The sequence below is a fragment of the Ornithorhynchus anatinus genome, chromosome 5 (genome assembly GCF_004115215.2).
Source record: "Ornithorhynchus anatinus isolate Pmale09 chromosome 5, mOrnAna1.pri.v4, whole genome shotgun sequence".
Classification (NCBI taxonomy): Eukaryota; Metazoa; Chordata; class Mammalia; order Monotremata; family Ornithorhynchidae; genus Ornithorhynchus; species Ornithorhynchus anatinus.
In genome coordinates, this window is record NC_041732.1 from 7,648,213 (window position 1) to 7,666,866 (window position 18,654).

General features: G+C 44.3%; 1 protein-coding gene across 1 annotated transcript in view; it reads left to right on the top strand.

Moving 5' to 3' along the window:
• The window catches only part of MAP2K5 (mitogen-activated protein kinase kinase 5), a 238,924-nt gene that overhangs the window by 64,833 nt on the left and 155,437 nt on the right, over positions 1-18,654 (top strand). Inside the window, 1 exon segment of the mRNA XM_029066218.2 lies at positions 15,531-15,570. Coding sequence (XP_028922051.1) covers positions 15,531-15,570 — 40 coding nt within the window.

Sequence of the window (18,654 nt, forward strand, 5' to 3'; positions counted from 1 at the left end):
TGCCGAGGTTACAGGCTTGTGAAACGGGATAACGGTGTTGTCTACAGTGATGGGAGAGACGGTGGGAGAACAGGATTTTGGTGGGAAGATGAGGAGTCCTGTTTTGGACCTGATTACTTTGAAGTGTCGGCGGGACGTCCGAGTAGAAAAGATGTGAGATTGCCCAGGAGGAAAGAGGTCAAGCCTGGAGAAGTAGATTTGGGAATCACCCACGTAGAGATGGTAGTTGAAGCTTTGGGAACGAATGATTTCTCCAAGGGAGAGGGTGTACATGGAGAATAGAAGGGGACCTAGAACTGAGCCTTGAGGAATTCCTCAAGGTAGAGGATGGGAGGCAGAGGAGGAAGTGGAAGTGGAAGCGTTGGGTTTTTTTGTTTTGGGTGGTATTTTTTAGTTCTTTATGCATGTTGGCAGGTTTTAAAGATAAAAGCACCCCTGCTCGTTTTGACCTCAGCCATCACTTGTCTCCCTCTTGAAATCTGTTCGGCACAAAAGTGCATAAAATGAAGATAAAGAGCCTCTATCCAGCCTCACAAAAGCCATTCCTTTGCAGAATGGGAGCTCCAGCGAAAGTAAATAAATGAACGGACAGCAATCACAGCCTAGTTGATGAAACTGTTCAATTAAAGCACAGGCATTTACATGGTGTAATTTCCCTAAATTGCCAATGAGCCCCTTTAGACACAACCAGTGTTCAAATTGATTTCAGCATTGATTTTGGCTGAAGCTGATAAATTTCTGCTTGTTAGTTAAAGTAATTTTGCAGAAGACTTTGTACTGCAGTATTGAAGTGTTCATTTAGCTGATGGTTAAAAGAGGAGTTATTTACAGAGGGCTCTGCTGTTGTTCTGAGATGGGACAATTCCCCAATCATCTTTTACTTTTAATTTTTTAAGCTTCAGCATACCAATCAATAGGTGATTGAAACTGATTAAAACTTATCCAACCAGCTGCCTATGGCAGTTTAATTAGAAACCGGTTGATTCTTAAATTAAAGTTGTCTTATTTTCCTTGTGTAGCTAGCTTCCAGAACGGCGCGGGGGCTAACGGCAGTGAAAACTTAGATTCAATTTACTAGGCTATGTGCCGTGATCGGGGAGCGTAAATTTCTCGACGGTAGCCCCGGGAATAATCCTGGACCCTTTTTCAAGATGGCATCTCTCTTCTCGGTGGGAGACCGTGAGCTCGTTATGGGCAGGGACTGTGACTGTTGTTGCATTGTACTCTCCCAAGTGCTTAGTACAGTGTTTTGCACACAGTAAAGGTTCATTGAGTACGATTGAATGAATGAAGAAGAAACCGTCTCTGTACTAGTGTAGCTATTCAGGTCCCTTGAGCCAAGGCTGAGTTATGCCCACTTGATAGCTATGGATTATTCCTTTCTAGGGAAGGGAGAAGAGTGGTTTTAGTCAGTATTCGACTTTGTAAGCAAATTAAGAAATTATGTGTACATCTCCTAAGCGAACCAGTTTGAGAAAATGGTCATTTTCATCTGATTTGAAATTACGGGAGGTTCTGTTCTCACGTAAGAAACCCAGGTAACACAATCTCAATTCCTCATGACTTTTTGTTTCTCGGAGAGTTTTATGTTTTTTGCTAAGCACTTACTATGTGCCAGGCAGTGTACTAAGGGCTGGAGTAGATAGACGCTAATCAGGTTGGACAGAGTCCCTGTCCCATAAGGGGCTCACAGTCTTCATCACCATTTTATAGATGAGGAAACTGAGGCCCAGAGATTTGCCCAAGGTCACACACAGCAGACAAGTGGCAGAGTGACAAGTGGATTAGAGCCCAGGTCCTTCCAACTCCCACCAACATTCAAAGAGAGTTGATCTGTTCTGCAGTTACTTGGGGATATTCAGTCTGGTCATAGCCACATAATTTGGCAACCTTGGGGAAACCAAATTTGGCATTCCTATTTGAGTCAATTTTGACCTGTGAGACTTGATCCCACTAAGGGAAAGAGAGTAATGTATTATGCCCAGTGGGTGCTCGATGAATAGGGTTACTATTACTCACTTTTAGAAGTGCAGCTATTGTTCCCGATCCCTGGGAGGACATTGAGTAGCTTAGGAAAGGTTTTTTGTTTCTTTTTCTCAACAACACACCCTCTGCCCCCTCCGAAAGGTGAGCGTTCCATCTCTGCCACCTCCATCCCAAGCTCCATCGGCAAAGCTAGAATTAGCTGTAGTTCTGTGAAGACGACCGGACCTGTGTTCAAACATCCCAGCAGCTCACCGAAAAATAGCTTTCCTGGAACTTGAGCAATGTATTGGGAGCCTTCGTCCAACCCGAGGGCAGAGGTTAAATTGTAGTAAGTTCATTTTCACCAGGAGTTTTTCCACCTTGTTACTCACAGATAGTTCTTTTTCTTCATCCCGGGCCTGTTGCCTTAGCACTCCATTTCTTCTGCCCCGATTAACTTTTATTCATCTTCATTTCCCTCATAAGCCTTCATTTCCTCCACTCCCTCCTGCCTCACCCTCGCGCTCAGATTCGCACCCTGACACACCCCTTCTCCAGCCCCACAGAGTTTATGTCCAGATGGGTTATTTATTTATATTGACGTCTGTCTCCCCTTCAAGCCTGTAAACTCGTCGTGGGCAGGGAACATTTCTACCAACTCTGTCTCGTTCTACTCTACTAAGTGCTTAGTGTAGTGCTCTCACACAGTAAGCGTTGAACGAATACGATTGATTGATTTACCCCAGTGCTTAGAGCAGTGCTTGAAGCAAAGTAAGCGCTTAACAAATACCGTAATTATTATTCCAGTCTCAACATCGTGCCTCGCTCCGTAACACCTCCCTGTTCACCCAGTGCATTTTTCCAGATCCTTTGGTGTGGAGTTCATTCTGGTTACTGGATCCAGATCTTGGAGGCATTTAGACAGGGTCTGAAAAGAAATGTCTTTAGCCAGACTGGCTGGTGTCACAGATGCGAATACGGGCAGTTCACGTGAAGAAAGAAATTCAAAGATGGCCACGACCACATGAACAGATAAGACCCATGTGGGAGTAAGGAGGGTAAATAGACTGAACAGACACCAAGAGTCCAGGCTATGGAAGAAGAATTAAAGGAAAAAGGGAGGAAAATAGAGAATTGCAGTCTCCCCAGGCCACTAATCGCTCTGAATCATAGTCTGATATTCTGTAAAATGTCCATATTTGTGCAGTGCCTTTGAATGAAGTGGGTAATGGCTGCGTTTTAGTGGTATCAAAGGTTTCACATTTAATCAAATCATTTGATACTACTTAGTGCTTACTGTGTGCAGAGTACTGTATCAAGTGCTTGGGAGAGTCCAATACAGTAGAGTTGGCAGATCTATTCCCTGCCTGAATTCATCCTTGTCTGCTGTGTGGCTTTGGGCAATTTGCTTAATTTCTCTGGGTCTCAGTTCCCTCATCTGTAAAATGGGGATTAATACAGTGAGCCCCACGAGGGTCATGGACTGTGTCCAATTTGATTAGCTTGTGGCTATCCCAGCACTTAGTACAGTGCCTGGTACAATGATAAGCACTTAACAAATACCATTTTTTTTTAAAAAAAAAAAGGGAGTTTACAGTCTAAAGTTTACATTAAGCCTTTTTTTTTGTTTCTATCACTTAACAAGAAATCATTTTGCAATCAGTAATCAAGCATCTGTAATGGGTTTTTGGACAGAAGGAAGGTTGGCAAAGATTGCTATTTGAACAAGTACAGTTTACATAAAAGCTCCTTTTTACAACTGCTGTTTGCTTTGGATTTCCGATTTAAACAGCCAGAGTCAAGCAAATGTGTTTGTCTATTACGGAAGCCAACAACTGTCAGTGTTGATTTCCAAGAAACAATTTGAATGGGCTTTTTTTTTTTCTTTCTGTGAATGACCATTTTAATATGTGACAACAAGCTCATTAAAATTCCAAAGCCTGACCATTAACACTAAACATATTGGTAAGTGTTCAAAAACCAAAATAACTCCAGAAAAACTAGGCAGTAAAACAAATCCGTTGTTGGCAAAGCCGTGTTTAGTTTGCAGTTGGTTTTGGAAACTGACATTTAATGACAGATGATTTGGGAAGGATGACATTCGTTCGTGTACAGATGTAAATCAGTTGTGTCGATTTAGCCCCACTTGACCTCTCTGATGGCTCCCAGGAGGGGATTGGCTGGGAGGACTGGACCAAGGGAAGCGCTTAGTACCGTGCTCTGCACAGAGTAGGCACTCAACAAATACCATTGATTGAAGGAAGGGAGAGCAGAGGAAAGTAGAAGGGGAAAGAGGAGGCAAGTCTAGCCAGAAGTAGGTAGAAGGAGGATTAGGACCTGGTGGTATCAAGAAAGTTGGGCAGAGAGATGGGTAACAACGCTGTCCATGTGGATAGAGGTTGTACCACTGTGGAGGAAGCACTGCCAGGGAAGACAAGAAGAGGAGCAAGGAAACATAGAGCAGGCGTTTCTGCTAGCCTTCGAAAATGACGTGGGCGTTTTTTTTCTTAAAGGTATTTGTTAAGCACTTACTATGTGCCAGGCACTGTTCTCAGTGCTGGAGTGATACATGCTAATCAGGTTGAACACAGTCCATGTCCCGCGGTCACACAGCAGAAAAGTGGCAGAGCTGGGATTAGAACCCAGGTTCTTCTGACTCCCAGACCCATGCTCTATCCACTAGGCCACATTGCTTCTCACTCCGTTCAGTCAGTTTTGTTTGAGTAAGAAAGGGCTTTGTTTTTGCATCCATTTTAGCTCAGTGCTGTCCCACTTCCTCCAAGAAACGTATTCCAATTCACTTCACTTCTCTCCGGGTAATTTCTTCCCTAACTATTTCCATAGCACTTATGAACACACAGCCACCCATAGCATTCTCATCCACGACGGACACTTATTTGTTCATCTACACATCTTTCCATTTTTCATTTTCCTTCTGTCTGTAAATTAGTTTGTGTCTCTCCTTTCTGTTAGATTATAATCTACTCAAGGGTAGGGATTGTGATTTTTTTACCACTATGGAACTCTTCCAAGCTGTTAGTACAGTGCTCTGCACACAGCAGATGCTCAAATACTACTGGCTGATGGATTTTGGGTCTGTCTCTCCAAAGTCACAGAGCCAAATGTTGCTTGTGATAGATAACAGATGCTTGTAATAGAGAGGCAGAGTAGCCTGGTGGATAGAGTACAGGGGGCAGAGGGTGACTATGCTAATAATAGTAATGATATTAATAATCATGGTATTTGTTAAGCCCGTACTATGGGCCAGGCACTTTACTAAGCTCTGGGGTGGATACAAGCAAATCGGTTGGACACAGTCCCTATCCCGTATAGGGCTCACAGTCTTATTCCTCATTTTACAGATGAGGTAACTGAGGCACAGAGAAGTGAAGTGACTTGCCTAAGGTCACACAGTTCGGTGTTCAGTCAGGGTCACGTCATCTGGGTGAAGCTGTGGGCATTCATTCATTCAGTTGTATTTATTGAGTGCTTACTGTGTGCCGAGCGCTGTACTACTTTCTTTGCTAAATCTGGATTCATTCTCACTGCTGCCCCTCAGTACGCATCTGCTGCCTTGATATTTCCATTTCATCCTATATCTCTCTTTCCACACATACCTTTAGTTTCCCAACCTAGGCTAGCTCCCTCATCCTATTTTTCCACCATAAATCTGTCCTTCCGTATTCTCCCAGTTTCCCATCCTCACTCTTCATGCTTTTATTGCTCTTAACCGTCTTTACTCTCTCCTCACTCCTTTTTACCTCAACACCTTCATTCTGAACAGGGGCAACAGATTCTGTGAAATGGGAAAACGTCAGAACTAGAGAACGTTTGCAGGGTAAAGGAAGACAAAAACAGGTGTTCTCCTAAATAATCTAAAATTATAGGGAATCCCATTTTATTTTGATGCTTAATTTTCCAGGCAGTAATGCAGGGGAAAAGAAGATAATGACAGCAAAGTATACCATCCACATCACAGTTGTTCAAATAGGTTTCATACTTGATTTTTGAAAGGACATACTTTTGAGTATTAAGTCCAGCCAGAGTCAACTTTGCGGTTAATGGCCGATGATGGATGCTTAAATAGGCACGTTTATTCTTATATTTGATTTTTCTGCTGCTTCACCCATGCATATCTGTACTCCTTGTCCCGGCCTTCCTCTCTTGCCTGCTCCCACTGTTCATAAATCATTTTTATCTTTCCCATTAAACTCTAAGCTCCTTGAGGGTAGGGGACGCATTTCTGTTGCACTTTCCTAAATCCTGAGTGCTGTGCCCACATTAGACAGATGCTCAATAATAACTTGTGATTGATGGGATGATTTTGGGATTTCCCTTATCAAAAGCCTCATTCTAGTCAATAATTTTGGTTTCTTTTCATCCCAGCTTTTCCCAGACTCCAGTAAGTGGCCAAATGGGTAGGAGTGAGCTTCAATTCTCTCATCTTCCTCAGCATCATGAGGAGATGCAAAAGGAGTTAAAAAGTCAAACACAAGGGGCAGAAAGGAAAAGGAGGAGGAGGAGGGAAGTAGCAGAACTAGATAATCCACCCTATTAATTCCCAAATATCAGAATTGGCCGATAGCTCTATGATAAGTCCTTTAAACTAACCATCCCCAAAATACAAAAAAAGTTTCCGTCCCACATTTTTTTTCTCCTCAGCTTTTTTTCCCTCCCCTTGCTCTCTTCCTCGTCCTAGGAAACACTCACGGAATTAAATCTATGAATTCCTTTTCTTCCTCGCTTGCCCAGCATCAGCTAGTCCTTGCGATAGGCGAGGGGCGCTTTAAGAGGTGGAATGCTAACTCTTAATTTCCTCCGTTGCAATAACCGAAATCGCCGTCCTCGATCCGTGCTCAGCCGAAGCCGTCCTTTTGGGAATATTCCCAGGAATTGGTAGAATGCCTATAAATAATTCAAAGAGTAATTGTATCTCCTTTCCCCCCTCATCCCTGCAGCATATTATGTGGGAAGCAATGTTTAAGCCAACAGCAATAATTCTACATGGTTTATAGGGGGGAGAGCAAGGCTGGGGGAGGGGAGCGGGAGGATGTTCTGCTCTCTTCTCAGGCCAGAAGCAGTAATATCATATCACCGTTCACAGTTTGTCAGCTCGATTAAAGCGAGTCATACATGCGATTACTCGTGAGAACGCTGTTGCAAGAGATGTGCGAAAAGAGAGCCATTTCCCCACCCAATTTGGTGACCGCATCACTCCCCGAATTGGCATCGGAGCGCCACGTCGTTTTGTCGGCTCGGCCGAAGCCAGTGCCGTTTACAGCCAGTTCAGACTAGGTTGCGACAGAAAGCCGCATGGATTCCCATCCTACCATCATTTGAAAAAATACGGGCTCCTTTGGTCCCGTGGTATTAAGACCGTGAGCCCCGTTTGAGACGGGGACCGTGTCCAACCTGATTACCTTGTATCTACCACAGTGCTTAGAACAGTGCTTGGCACTTGGTAAGCACTTAACAAATGCCACAGTCTGTTGTTGAATTGTACTCTCCCAAAGCGCTTGGTACGGTGCTCTGCACACAGCGGGTGCTCAATAAATATGATTGAATGAATCATTATTATGTATGACGGTTAGTCCACTCTGCTCGTATTGCAAAATAGTTTAGATCAGAAAAGATTAAGGTATTTCTGTGCGGGATAAAGCTGTAGAAATATGATGCCTACATTGATTTGAGTGGTATGTTAAGCTTTATCGGAAAATATATGGTCAGCTTTGAAAAGAGCTGCTGGAAGCAGCCCGGCAGAGTGGATGGAGCACGGGCCTGGGAGTCGTGGGTTCTAATTCCGGCTCTGCCACTTGTCCGATCTGCGGCCTTGGGCAAGTGACTTCACTTCTCTATACCTCAGTTACCTCATCTGTAAAATGGGGATTGAGATTCTGAGCCCCCCGTGAGACAGGGACTGTGTCAAACTCGATTGCTTATATCCACCTCAGCGCTTAGTACAGTGCCCGGCACATAGCATTTACTAAATACTATATTATTATCATCCCACTGTACAATCATTTGGGAAATGCAGGCCCCATCGGTCCTGCGGTATGATGGCTAATCCTCTCTGCTCGTAATGCAAGATAGTCTGGGTCGTGGCAGGTGAAGGTATTTCTGTGTGGGATAGAGCTGTAGAAATGTGATGCCTACATTCATTTGGTGTGGTTACCCACAAGCTTTATCAGAAAATATATGGTCACCTCTAGGTTATTTATTTTACAAACCGGAAGGCCGAAGCCAATGCCGATCACAGCAAGGTCAAGCTGGGTTGAGACAAAGAGCCACTCACGTCCCTTCCAACGGTCATTCGAGAAACACAGGTTCCATGCGTCCCGTGGTATCACAGCTAATCCCCTCCGCTCGTAACGCGAAATAGTTTGGCTCGTAACAGGTTAAGGGGTTTCCGGGCTGGCTAGAGGTGTGGAAATGTGACGCCTCCATTTGTTGTGGTACGTACGAGCCTTATCGGAAAATGTACGATCAGCTCTAGGTTATTTATTTTACAAACAGGAGTCAGCTGGGACCGTTCATTTTTGTTCGGTTTCGTTTTTCTCACCGAATGTGCAACTCTCGGCATAACTAAGTCGAGTAAATAATGTGAAATGCAGGTGCAGCCGATTTGGGTCCGTGTCACAGATGGAAGCGGGGTCCAGATGTTGGGATCCACCTACAGGTTGCGTCTCCTTCGTGTCCTATGGGCACTCCTTAACATCGGCTTCCACGTGCTCAAATCAGCTCGCCCTCTCCTGCCTTTCCTCGCCGATTTCCTGCTGCGACCCACCCACACATACACACTCTGCGCTCCTCCGTTACCGAGCTGCTCTCCGTACCTCAGTCTCGTCTGCCTCGCCAGTGACCCCTTGCCCACATCCTCCCTCGGGCCTGGAATTCGTCCCCCGTCTGTATACGACAGACCACAGTTCTCTTCAACTTCAAAACATTATTAAAATCACCTCTATCCAACAGTCCTCCCCTAATTAACTCCACTTTCCCCCCACCCCCTCTCCCTTCTGGATTGCCTATAAACTGGGAGCCGTACCCTGAAGCAGCACGGCATAGTGGATAGAGTACGGGCCTGGGAGTCGGAAGGCCATTGGCTCTAATCCCGGCCCTGCCACTTATATGCTGTGTGACCTTGGGCAAGTCACTTTACTTCTCTGCTCCTCAGTTACCTCATCTGTATTGGGGATGGAGACCGTGTGCCCCACGTGGGACAGGGACTGTGTCCAACCCGATTTGCTTGTATCCACCCAATCGCTTAGTACAGAGCCTGGCACATAGTAAGTGCTTAACAAATAACATTATTATTATTTAAGTACCTTGCTATTCACCCCACCCTCAGCCCCACAGCACTTATGTACATCTCTGTGATTCATTTATATTATTGTCTCTCTCCCCCTCTGGACTGTAAGCAGCTAATGGACAGGGGACTTCTCTGGCATTTCGGTCGTACTCTCCCAAATGCTTAGTACAGTGCTCTGCCAAGCTCCCTCGGGACTATAAGCTCACTCTATACCTTAAGCCAACTGTGGGCAGAGACTGTGTCTCTTTATTGGCATATCTTGTTTTATCAGCGTGGCTCTGTGGAAAGAGCACGGACTTGGGAGTCAGAGGTCATGAGTTCGAATCCCGGCTCTGCCACTTGTCAGCTGTGTGACTGTGGGCAAGGCACTTCACTTCTCTGTGCCTCACTTCCCTCATCTGGAAAATGGGGATTAAGACTGTGAGCCCCCACGTGGGACAACCTGATGACCCTGTATCTACCCCAGCGCTTAGAACAGTGCTCGGCACGTAGTAAGCGCTTAACAAATACCAACATTATTAGTATTATCATAATCTCCCAGGTGCTTAGGTCAGTGCTCTGCAAAGCTCCCTCTGGACTGTAATCCCATTTTGGGGAAGGGAATGTGTCTGTTTATTGTTACATTGTACTATCCCAAGTGCTTAGCTCAGAGCACACAGTAAGTGCTCAATAAATATGATTGACAGTAAGCATTCCATAAATTTGATTGGATTCATGCTCATCTCTCTAGCCTAGATATGACTCCTTCGAGTCCCCACCTGTGAATCACCAGGATCAAGGGGAAGTAATTTTCTTCTCTCTTGTAAAAGTTGCCTGTGGTACTCTAAACTTTGCATTGACAATTCAGGGTTGAGGACCCTCTAAATTTGATGGTCTCATGGTCAGCTTAGTAGCTTTAGACTGGAAAAGACCTTACTGTTGTTATTATTACGGTGCTTGTTAAGTGATTACTATGTTTCAAGCACTGTTCTAAGCGCTGGGGTGGATACGAGGTAATCGGCTTGGACGCGGGCCCGGTCCCACTGGAGGCTCACAGTCTTAATCCCCATTGTTCAGATGAGGTAGGAGGTCGGCAAGTATCCAGCTCACTGCTTCCAGGCAAAACTGTGCCTGCAAAATGCTCTATGGTGGGTTTTTTTTGGTTTGTTCATTTGTTTTTTTTAATGATATTTCTTAAGCACTTACTGTGCGTGTCAAGCACTGTTCTAAGTGCTGGGGTAGATACAAAATAATCAGGCCAGACAAAAGTCCCTGCCCTACCTGGTGCTTAAAGGATGGAGGGAGAACAGGTATTGGACCCCCATTTTACATTTGAGGAAACTGAGTTACAGAGAAGTGAAGTGACTTGCCCAAGGTCACAAAACAATCAAGTGGCAGAGCCGGGTTTAGAACCCAGGTCCTCTGACTTCCAGGCCCGTGCTTTTTCCACTTGGCCACACCGCTTTGTATGTTTAAGAAAACTGCGTGTCTGTTAACATTATGAGAAGGCAAGATTACATTTCTCAGTTGGCTTCCGTGATTGTCGGGCGACGCCTCTGCCGAGATGAAGCCCGAACGTCACATTTATCACACAACGCCATAGTGTAAAGAGAGCCAAAGTAACGGGAAGAAATGAAAAAAAAATCATAGCCAGTGAATTTTGAAATGATGTTCATTTACCTCAAGACGTTTGAAATTCTGTTTAGACTCCTTGACTCAGAACTTGAACATCAGGTAACACTGCCTGTCTCAGCTTTTCTTAACAAATGATATATGGCTGTCTTTTTCCAATATTCTGTGTGACCGCTTTGGAGCAGTTCATTTGTGGAGCATAAATACTGCTTGAATATAAAAGCAGGGCAGTAGATTTGTTCTTCCATTGCCTGTCTCCTAGAAGGTGTTTTTTGAACAGATACATACACAAAAACCCATTGCTTTCTTGGTTACCAGTAAGTTGGCAGGCGCTGGTTGGTGATCGTCAGGCAGTGGTATTTGAGTGCCTTTTGAGTACAATCCGACGTCTATGTCGAGCATTTACTGTGTGCTGAGCACTGTAATAAGCGCTTGGGAGGGTAGCTGCAGAGTCGGAAGATATTGTAAACTCACTGTGGGCAGGGAATGTATCTATGGTATTGTTACATGGACTCTCCAAAGCGCTTAATACAGTGCTCTGAACATAGTAAGCACTCACTTGACTGACTTGATCCGTTCAGTGCTCACAAGGAAATTACAGTCTGGATTCTACAGTTTATTGCAGAGTACAAAGCTCGGGACTAAACACAGCAAAGCCAAAACAAGAACCCATCCCCTGCTCTCGGAGAACTTAGTTGCAACCTGTGGGGGAGGGCAGATGGACAAACGTTATTGAGCAGTAGTGGAATTGTGAGGAAGAGCGAAGATGTTGGTATTTGTTTGTTATGTTGGTATTTGTGTTAAGCGCTTACTATGTGCAGAGCACTGTTCTAAGCGCTGGGGTAATAATAATAATGTTGGTATTTGTTAAGCGCTTACTATGTGCAGAGCACTGTTCTAAGCGCTGGGGTAAACACGGGAATCAGGTTGTCCCATGTGGGGCTCACAGTCTTCATCCCCATTTTACAGATGAGGGAACTGAGGCACAGAGAAGTTAAGTGACTTGCCCACAGTCACACAGCTGACAAGTGGCAGAGCTGGGATTCGAACTCATGAGCCCTGACTCCAAAGCCCGTGCTCTTTCCACTGCGCCACGCTGCTTCTCTAACACAGGGGAATCAGGTTGTCCCACGTGGGGCTCACAGTCTTAATCCCCCTTTTACAGATGAGGTAACTGAGGCACAGAGAAGTGAAGTGACTTGCCCACAGTCACACAGCTGACAAGTGGCCGAGCCGGGATTCGAACCCATGACCCCTGACTCCAAAGCCCGTGCTCTTTCCACTGAGCCACGCTGCGTAGTACAGGATGAAATAGCTGTATAAATGACTGGATGTATCAGTAAATGTAACGCTGAACTTGAGTGCTCAAGATAAGAATTCAAAACAAAAATAATGAAATGAAATAATGAATAATAAAATGAAATAATAAAAAATACAAAAAAATGAAATTAAATTAGAGAGGCAGCATGACCTAGTGGATAGGGTGCAGGCCTGGAAATAATAATAATAATGTTGGTATTTTTTAAGCGCTTACTATGTGCAGAGCACTGTTCTAAGCGCTGGGGCAGATACGGGGTCATCAGGTTGTCCCACGTGAGACTCACAGTTAATCCCCATTTTACAGAAGGAAATCAGAAGGCCCTGGGTACTAATCTCCACTCCGCTAGTTGTCTGTTGGGTGACGTTGGGCAAGTCACTTCGCTTCTCTATCCTTCAGTTCCCTCATCTGTAAATTGGGGATTAAGATTGTGAGCCCCGTGTGGGACAGGGACTGTTTTCAACCTGATTAACTTGTATGTACCCCAGCGCTTAGTACAATCCCTGGCACATAGTAAACGTTTGAAAGATACCATTAAAAAAATCAAATATTCCGTTGCTTGGAAATCTGACGACTTGAGGCGAGTTCATTTCCAAGCAGATCTTGGGGATTTTGGAAATGAATTTTCAGGACTAGATCCAGAGGATTTGGAAAACTTCCTAGCGTGTCGCTGTGTGGGCGAATTGAGTCCTACCCCCCCAAAAATAGACCACGCACATAGAGTGCCCTCAAATATCTCATAAAAACGTTTCCCATCACACTCATTGGAACAGGTAATTACCGTGGCAACTACAGGTTAATTTGAAGTGTTAGTTGTTAATTAAAACACTGCAGAGGTGTACAGTTGTCTTTCGGTGTAACCAAAGCCTCTATTCAAACTTCATTAATCACTTTACAGTTAATGTGTGGAGGAAGGTCAAGACAATTGAGCCGGAATATCAGTCGAAAGTCAACAGATTCCTTTTCTCCCAGGTAGCCTGCCATTTGCCAAACTAAGGGACATAGCCCATATGCCTGGCATCTACTTCGGGATCCAATTCTCCCGGATAATTAAATGTTAAATCGGTACCGTCAGGGCGCCGTAAACCAAACCGGGTATCTCTCCGTGGTTAGAAATCCAACCCAAACTTGCACGGATGAATTAGCGTGCATCATAATTAAATCATCAAGTCTTGGCTTTTAATTCACGGGGAAACGAGAGACCCCTCTTTCGGAAAAAAGGATCCGCTTTCTTGACAAGCTAATTAAGTTGCCAAACTGTCCAGCGGCGGACACATTTATCTGATCGTTTTCTTGTCATCGCAGTTGAGCTCAAACTCCAGATGTTTCGTACTCTTTCGTTCTCTGTAGAAACACTGCCGTTCGTTTGGCTTCTTTTGAATCCTAGCCTGTGCGTTCCTCTCTCCATCTCCCCTTCTGTGAGATTCTCCAGTTGCCACACTCGCTAATCCACAAATCTGTAATAAATTGACTTCGGGAAAGTCATGTAAACAATATTACATTCTAATGCAAAATTTTTCCTGTATCTACATATAATCGGTTTTCAAATGTTAACTCAAACCTGCCAACATCCCTGGCAGGGAAAAAAGAGGCCAAACATAATTATCTCCATTTCAGAGGAGCAGGTGGTGTGTGTTTGTCGAGAACACACTTTTGCTTTGACTTCCTAGGTAAGCAAAGCGTTACAACAAAAGGCTTGGATTTTTGAAAGTATTTCTCTCAGAGCAGTTGAATTGCAATTGCATTTTTATGCCTGGGAGATAGAGTCCAAATATTTGCTGCTTCTGAAGTCAAGCAGCAGCGTGGCCTAGTGGTTAAAGCATGGGCCTGGGAGTCAGAAGGATCTGGGTTCTAATTCCGGCTCGGCCAGTTGTCTGCTGTGTGACCTTGGGCAAGTCACTTCACTGGGCCTCAAATACCTCATCTGTAAAATGGGGATGGAGACTGTGAGCCCCACATGGGACAGGGACTGTGTCCAACCCAATTTGCTTGTATCCATTCCAGCACTTAGTACAGTGCCCAGCACAGAGTAAGCGCTTAATAAATATCATTATTATTATTATTATTAATGTCCACCTGTGACCAGCTCCCACATGAGCCCAGCCTTTTCTTCCAAGACGACTTAACGCTCCATCCGAATTGGCTCGTGTCATCGGAAGGACGTTCCCTAATTTCCTAGTGCTAGGCAAAATGCTTGGTGAAAGCGAATGTTACGACAGAAACTGAGTGCAGTTAACTAGATTCTGAAACTTTAGTTAGCTCTGTTTATCCTTATATTCTACTCTCCCAAGCACTTAGCACAGTGCTCTGCACACAGTAAGTACGCAACAAATATGATTGAATGAATGAATTAGCTTACTATCATATAAGATGAACTGCGTATTTGGAATTTTTATAATCCCATACCCTTAGAAAATATTCTGAAAGAAAGCTTGACACCAAAGAGTCAGGTGGGTAAGGGTGTTGTCAAAGGCTGTGAGCTAGAAAGCTTCTTTAATTGCATTTGTACAGTTCCTACAGAGACAAGTGTGATTTTAAACTAAGGTTCGGTTCTTAAATAACTGATGTTCGGTTCCACTAGAAGCAGGTTGGCTTAGAGGATAGAGCGTGGGCTTGGGAGTCAGAAGGACCTATGTTCTAATCCTGGCTCCACTTCTTGTCTGTGATATAACCTTGGGCAAGTCACTTCTCTGTGCCTCAGTTCTCTCATCTGTAAGATGGGTGTTAAGACTTTGAGATCCATGTGGTAAAGGGGCTGCGTCCAACCCAGTTATCTTGTATCTGCAACCACACTTGGAACAGTGCCTGGCATGTAGTAAACACTTAAGTACCATCATCACTATTATTTTTATTATTATAACCTATTTCTTTAGGATGATTTTAAGATCTCTTGATTCATTTGTTCATTTCTTCGCTTGGAGTATTAAGGCATATAGTATATAGAAGCAACGTGGCTCAGTGGAAAGAGTACGGGCTTTGGAGTCAGAGATCATGGGTTCGAATCCCAGCTCTGCCACTTGTCAGCAGTGTGACTTTGGACAAGTCACTTCACTTCTCTGTGCCTCAGTTACCTCATCTGTAAAATGGGGATTAACACTGTGAGCCCCACGTGGGACAACCTGATTCCCTTGTGTCTACCCCAGCGCTTAGAACAGTGCTCTGCACATAGTAAGCGCTTAACAAATACCAACATTATTATTATTATTATTATTTCAAGAGTGTGTATTCCGAGAAAAGATTTGCCTTTCCTGAGAGTAGAATGGATGGGGTTACTTATATTTCAGGAAACCAAGGTGAAGGTTATTTCATAGTATTTTTTCCCTTCCACAGAGCATTTCATGTCCCCAGTGGGAAGATATTAGCTGTAAAGGTAAGCTGTTTGGATTGTATTTTCCTGCTTTGAAAACATTTATGCTTGATATTTACCGTATAATCTCTTCTGTGATTATCTATTGGATTTAGATAGGTTATTAATTTCCATCCCCATTTATTAATGGAGTGAAATTATTTTGCACTAATCTCAGGCATTGTATAGTTGCCAGGCAGATGAACAGTGCTCTGCACATAGTAAGTGCTTAACACATACCAACATTATTATTATGTTGTAATGGCTCTACATCTACTAGGATTTGGATTCTAGTGCTAGCTGTGAATCTGACCACTAAGGGAGATATTTCATTGCATCTTCTTTTTTGTGATCATAATAGTAAATTAGATGGAAAATATTTGATTTATCCTTTTCTCTCGAAAAGTCCTTTTCGGGAAGCCTTTATCCGTTTTTCTGCTCTGCAGAGAAGCAGCGTGGCTTACGGATAAAGCCCGGGCCTGGAAGTCAGAAGGACCTGGGTTCTAATGTCAACTCTGCCACTTGTCTGCTGTGTGACCTTGAGCAAATCACTTCACTTCTCTGGGCCTCAGTTCCCTCATCTGTAAACTGAGGAATAAGAGTGTGAGCCCCATGTGGGACGTGGACTGTGTCCAACCTGATTAGCTTATATCTACCCCAGAGCTTAGTACAATGCCTGGCACATAGTAAGCTTAACAAATACCATAAAATTTTAAAAAAATCACTTGCCAACCCAAAATATTCTGTAACCCATTGCCAAAATCATCTTCCTTGGATACCACATGGACTAGATTTCTTCATTTGTCACAGTACCCTCGTTCCCCACTGTCTCTTGACCATCAAGACTGCAAGCTCAATCGTGGGCAGGGAATGTGTCGGTTGTATTATTATATTGTACTCTCCTAAGCGCTTAGTACAGTGCTCTGCACACAGGAAGCGCTCAGTAAGAACGACTGATTGATTGCTGAATGGATGTACTTGCTACTGACCAGTGCCGCTGACAGCTCTCCACCATCCGGTCCCAACCTGCCTACCTAGTCTCCTGGTTATATTACAGCTTGCAACCTCCACTAATTCTGTTGCACCACCCTCTCCCAAGGGCTTACTTAGTACAGTGCTCTGCACAGAGTAAGCGCTCAAATAAGTTGAATGAATGAATGACTTCTGCCAACCTCGCTGTCTTGAGAAGTTATGCCTCTGAACACATGACATCCTGTCCATGGGACTGTCTTATCACACCTCTCTCTCCCCCCAAACCCGCCCCCTCCTCTTTGAAGAAATTGCAGCTGGAGGCTGCATTTAGTGTCTGTGTAGATGAGACCCCTCCTTAGGGTGCATTCATTCAGCCTGGTGTAGTGGATGGAGCACAGGCCTGGGAGTCGGAAGGTCATGGGTTCTAATTCTGGCTCTGTCTCTTGTCTGCTGTATGACACTTCACTTCTCTGGACCTCAGTTACCTCATCTGGAAACTGGGGATTGAGACTGTGAGTCCCAGTGGGACAGGGACTAAGTCCAAACCGATTTGCTTGTGTCCTCCCCAGCGCTCAGTTCAGTGCCTGGCACTTAACAAATGCCATCATTATTATCATCATTCAGTCGTATTTGTTGAATGCTTACTATGTGCAGAACACTGTACTGAGCGCTTGGGAGAGTACAATATCTCAATGAACGGACACATTCCCTGCCCACAGAAGCTAATAATCATAATTATGGTACTTGTTAAGCACTTTTTATGATCCAAGCACTGTTCTAAGCACTGGGGTAGATACAAGTTAATCAGGTTGGACGCAGTGTCTGTCCCACATGAGGCTCACACTCTTAATCCCCGTTTTCCAGATGGGGTAACTGAGGCCCAGTGAAGTGACTTGAGTAGTATTACACTGCAGACATCTGGCGGAGCAGGGATTAAAACCCAGAACCCTCAGACTCCCAGGCCCGTGCTCTATCCCCTAAGCCAAGCTGCTTCTGCTTCCCATGCTATAGGGCACCCTGTCCATCTTGATACAAGTTAGTCAACTGTATTGATTGAGCGCTTACTGGCTGCAGAACGCTGTAGAAAGCACGTGGGAGAGTACAACGGGACAATGAACAGACACATTCCCTGCCCACAACGAGCTTACAGTCTAGAGGGGGCGGCGACAGAAGCGCCCCATATAGGATCGTATTGGTTCCCACATATGCTCCATGAATATTCCACCCGAATTGAACGTGTGTTATTCCCCCTCCTATGTCAGTGTGGCTTACTGGGAAGAGCACGGGCTTGGGAGTCAGAGGTCGTGGGTTCTAATCCCGGCTCCGCCATTTGTCTGCTGTGTGACCTTGGGCAAGTCACTTCACTTCTCTGTTCCTCAGTTACCTCATCGGTAAAAATGGGGATGAAGAAAAATGTGAGCCCCACGTGGGACAATCTGATTACCCTGTATCCACCCCGTGCTTAGAACAGTGCTCTGCACATAGTAAGCGCTTAACAAATACCATAATTATTATGTTCATCAGTAAAGTACCCAATACTCATTCTTTTCCCTTTCCTCATCTGCCCCCAAAATACTTCTGTCTCAGTTACATCACTTTGACTTTTCAGTTAGCCATACGGGAGCAGTAAATTGAGTTGAGTGGAAAATGTTACTTTGCTAGTACACCCCAATTTCATTCCCATTTTTTAGCTTCTTAAAACTCTCATCAACTTGAGAAGATAAGGTTGTTAACGTTTTCCCTTCGAACCGAAGTGCTACAAGCAGACTCCAGTCTGGTGTTTGAAATAATATGAGTCAGATGAAAGAAAAGCCTTCTGGTATATTTGGGAGATTTGATTGACCCTTTCCAGCGATGGGGCAGAAGTGATTTTAAAGGTAGAAAAAGGTCATCAGTGATAAATCAGTTGAGTTTTGACGGGGTCAAAAATAGAGTTTGGGAAAATAATATTTCTAATCATTGAACTTCAAAATCATTTGCCTTACGATATTTGAAAATAGCACTAATCATCAGAACCCGATGTAAAACATAATTGTTTGACAAGGAAATAGAATCTCTGAAGCCTATTAGGAGCTAGTTTGTTTTTTTTTTTTACACAGGTAGCCTTGAAAATTGCAAGTAGGTAGAGCAGAAAAA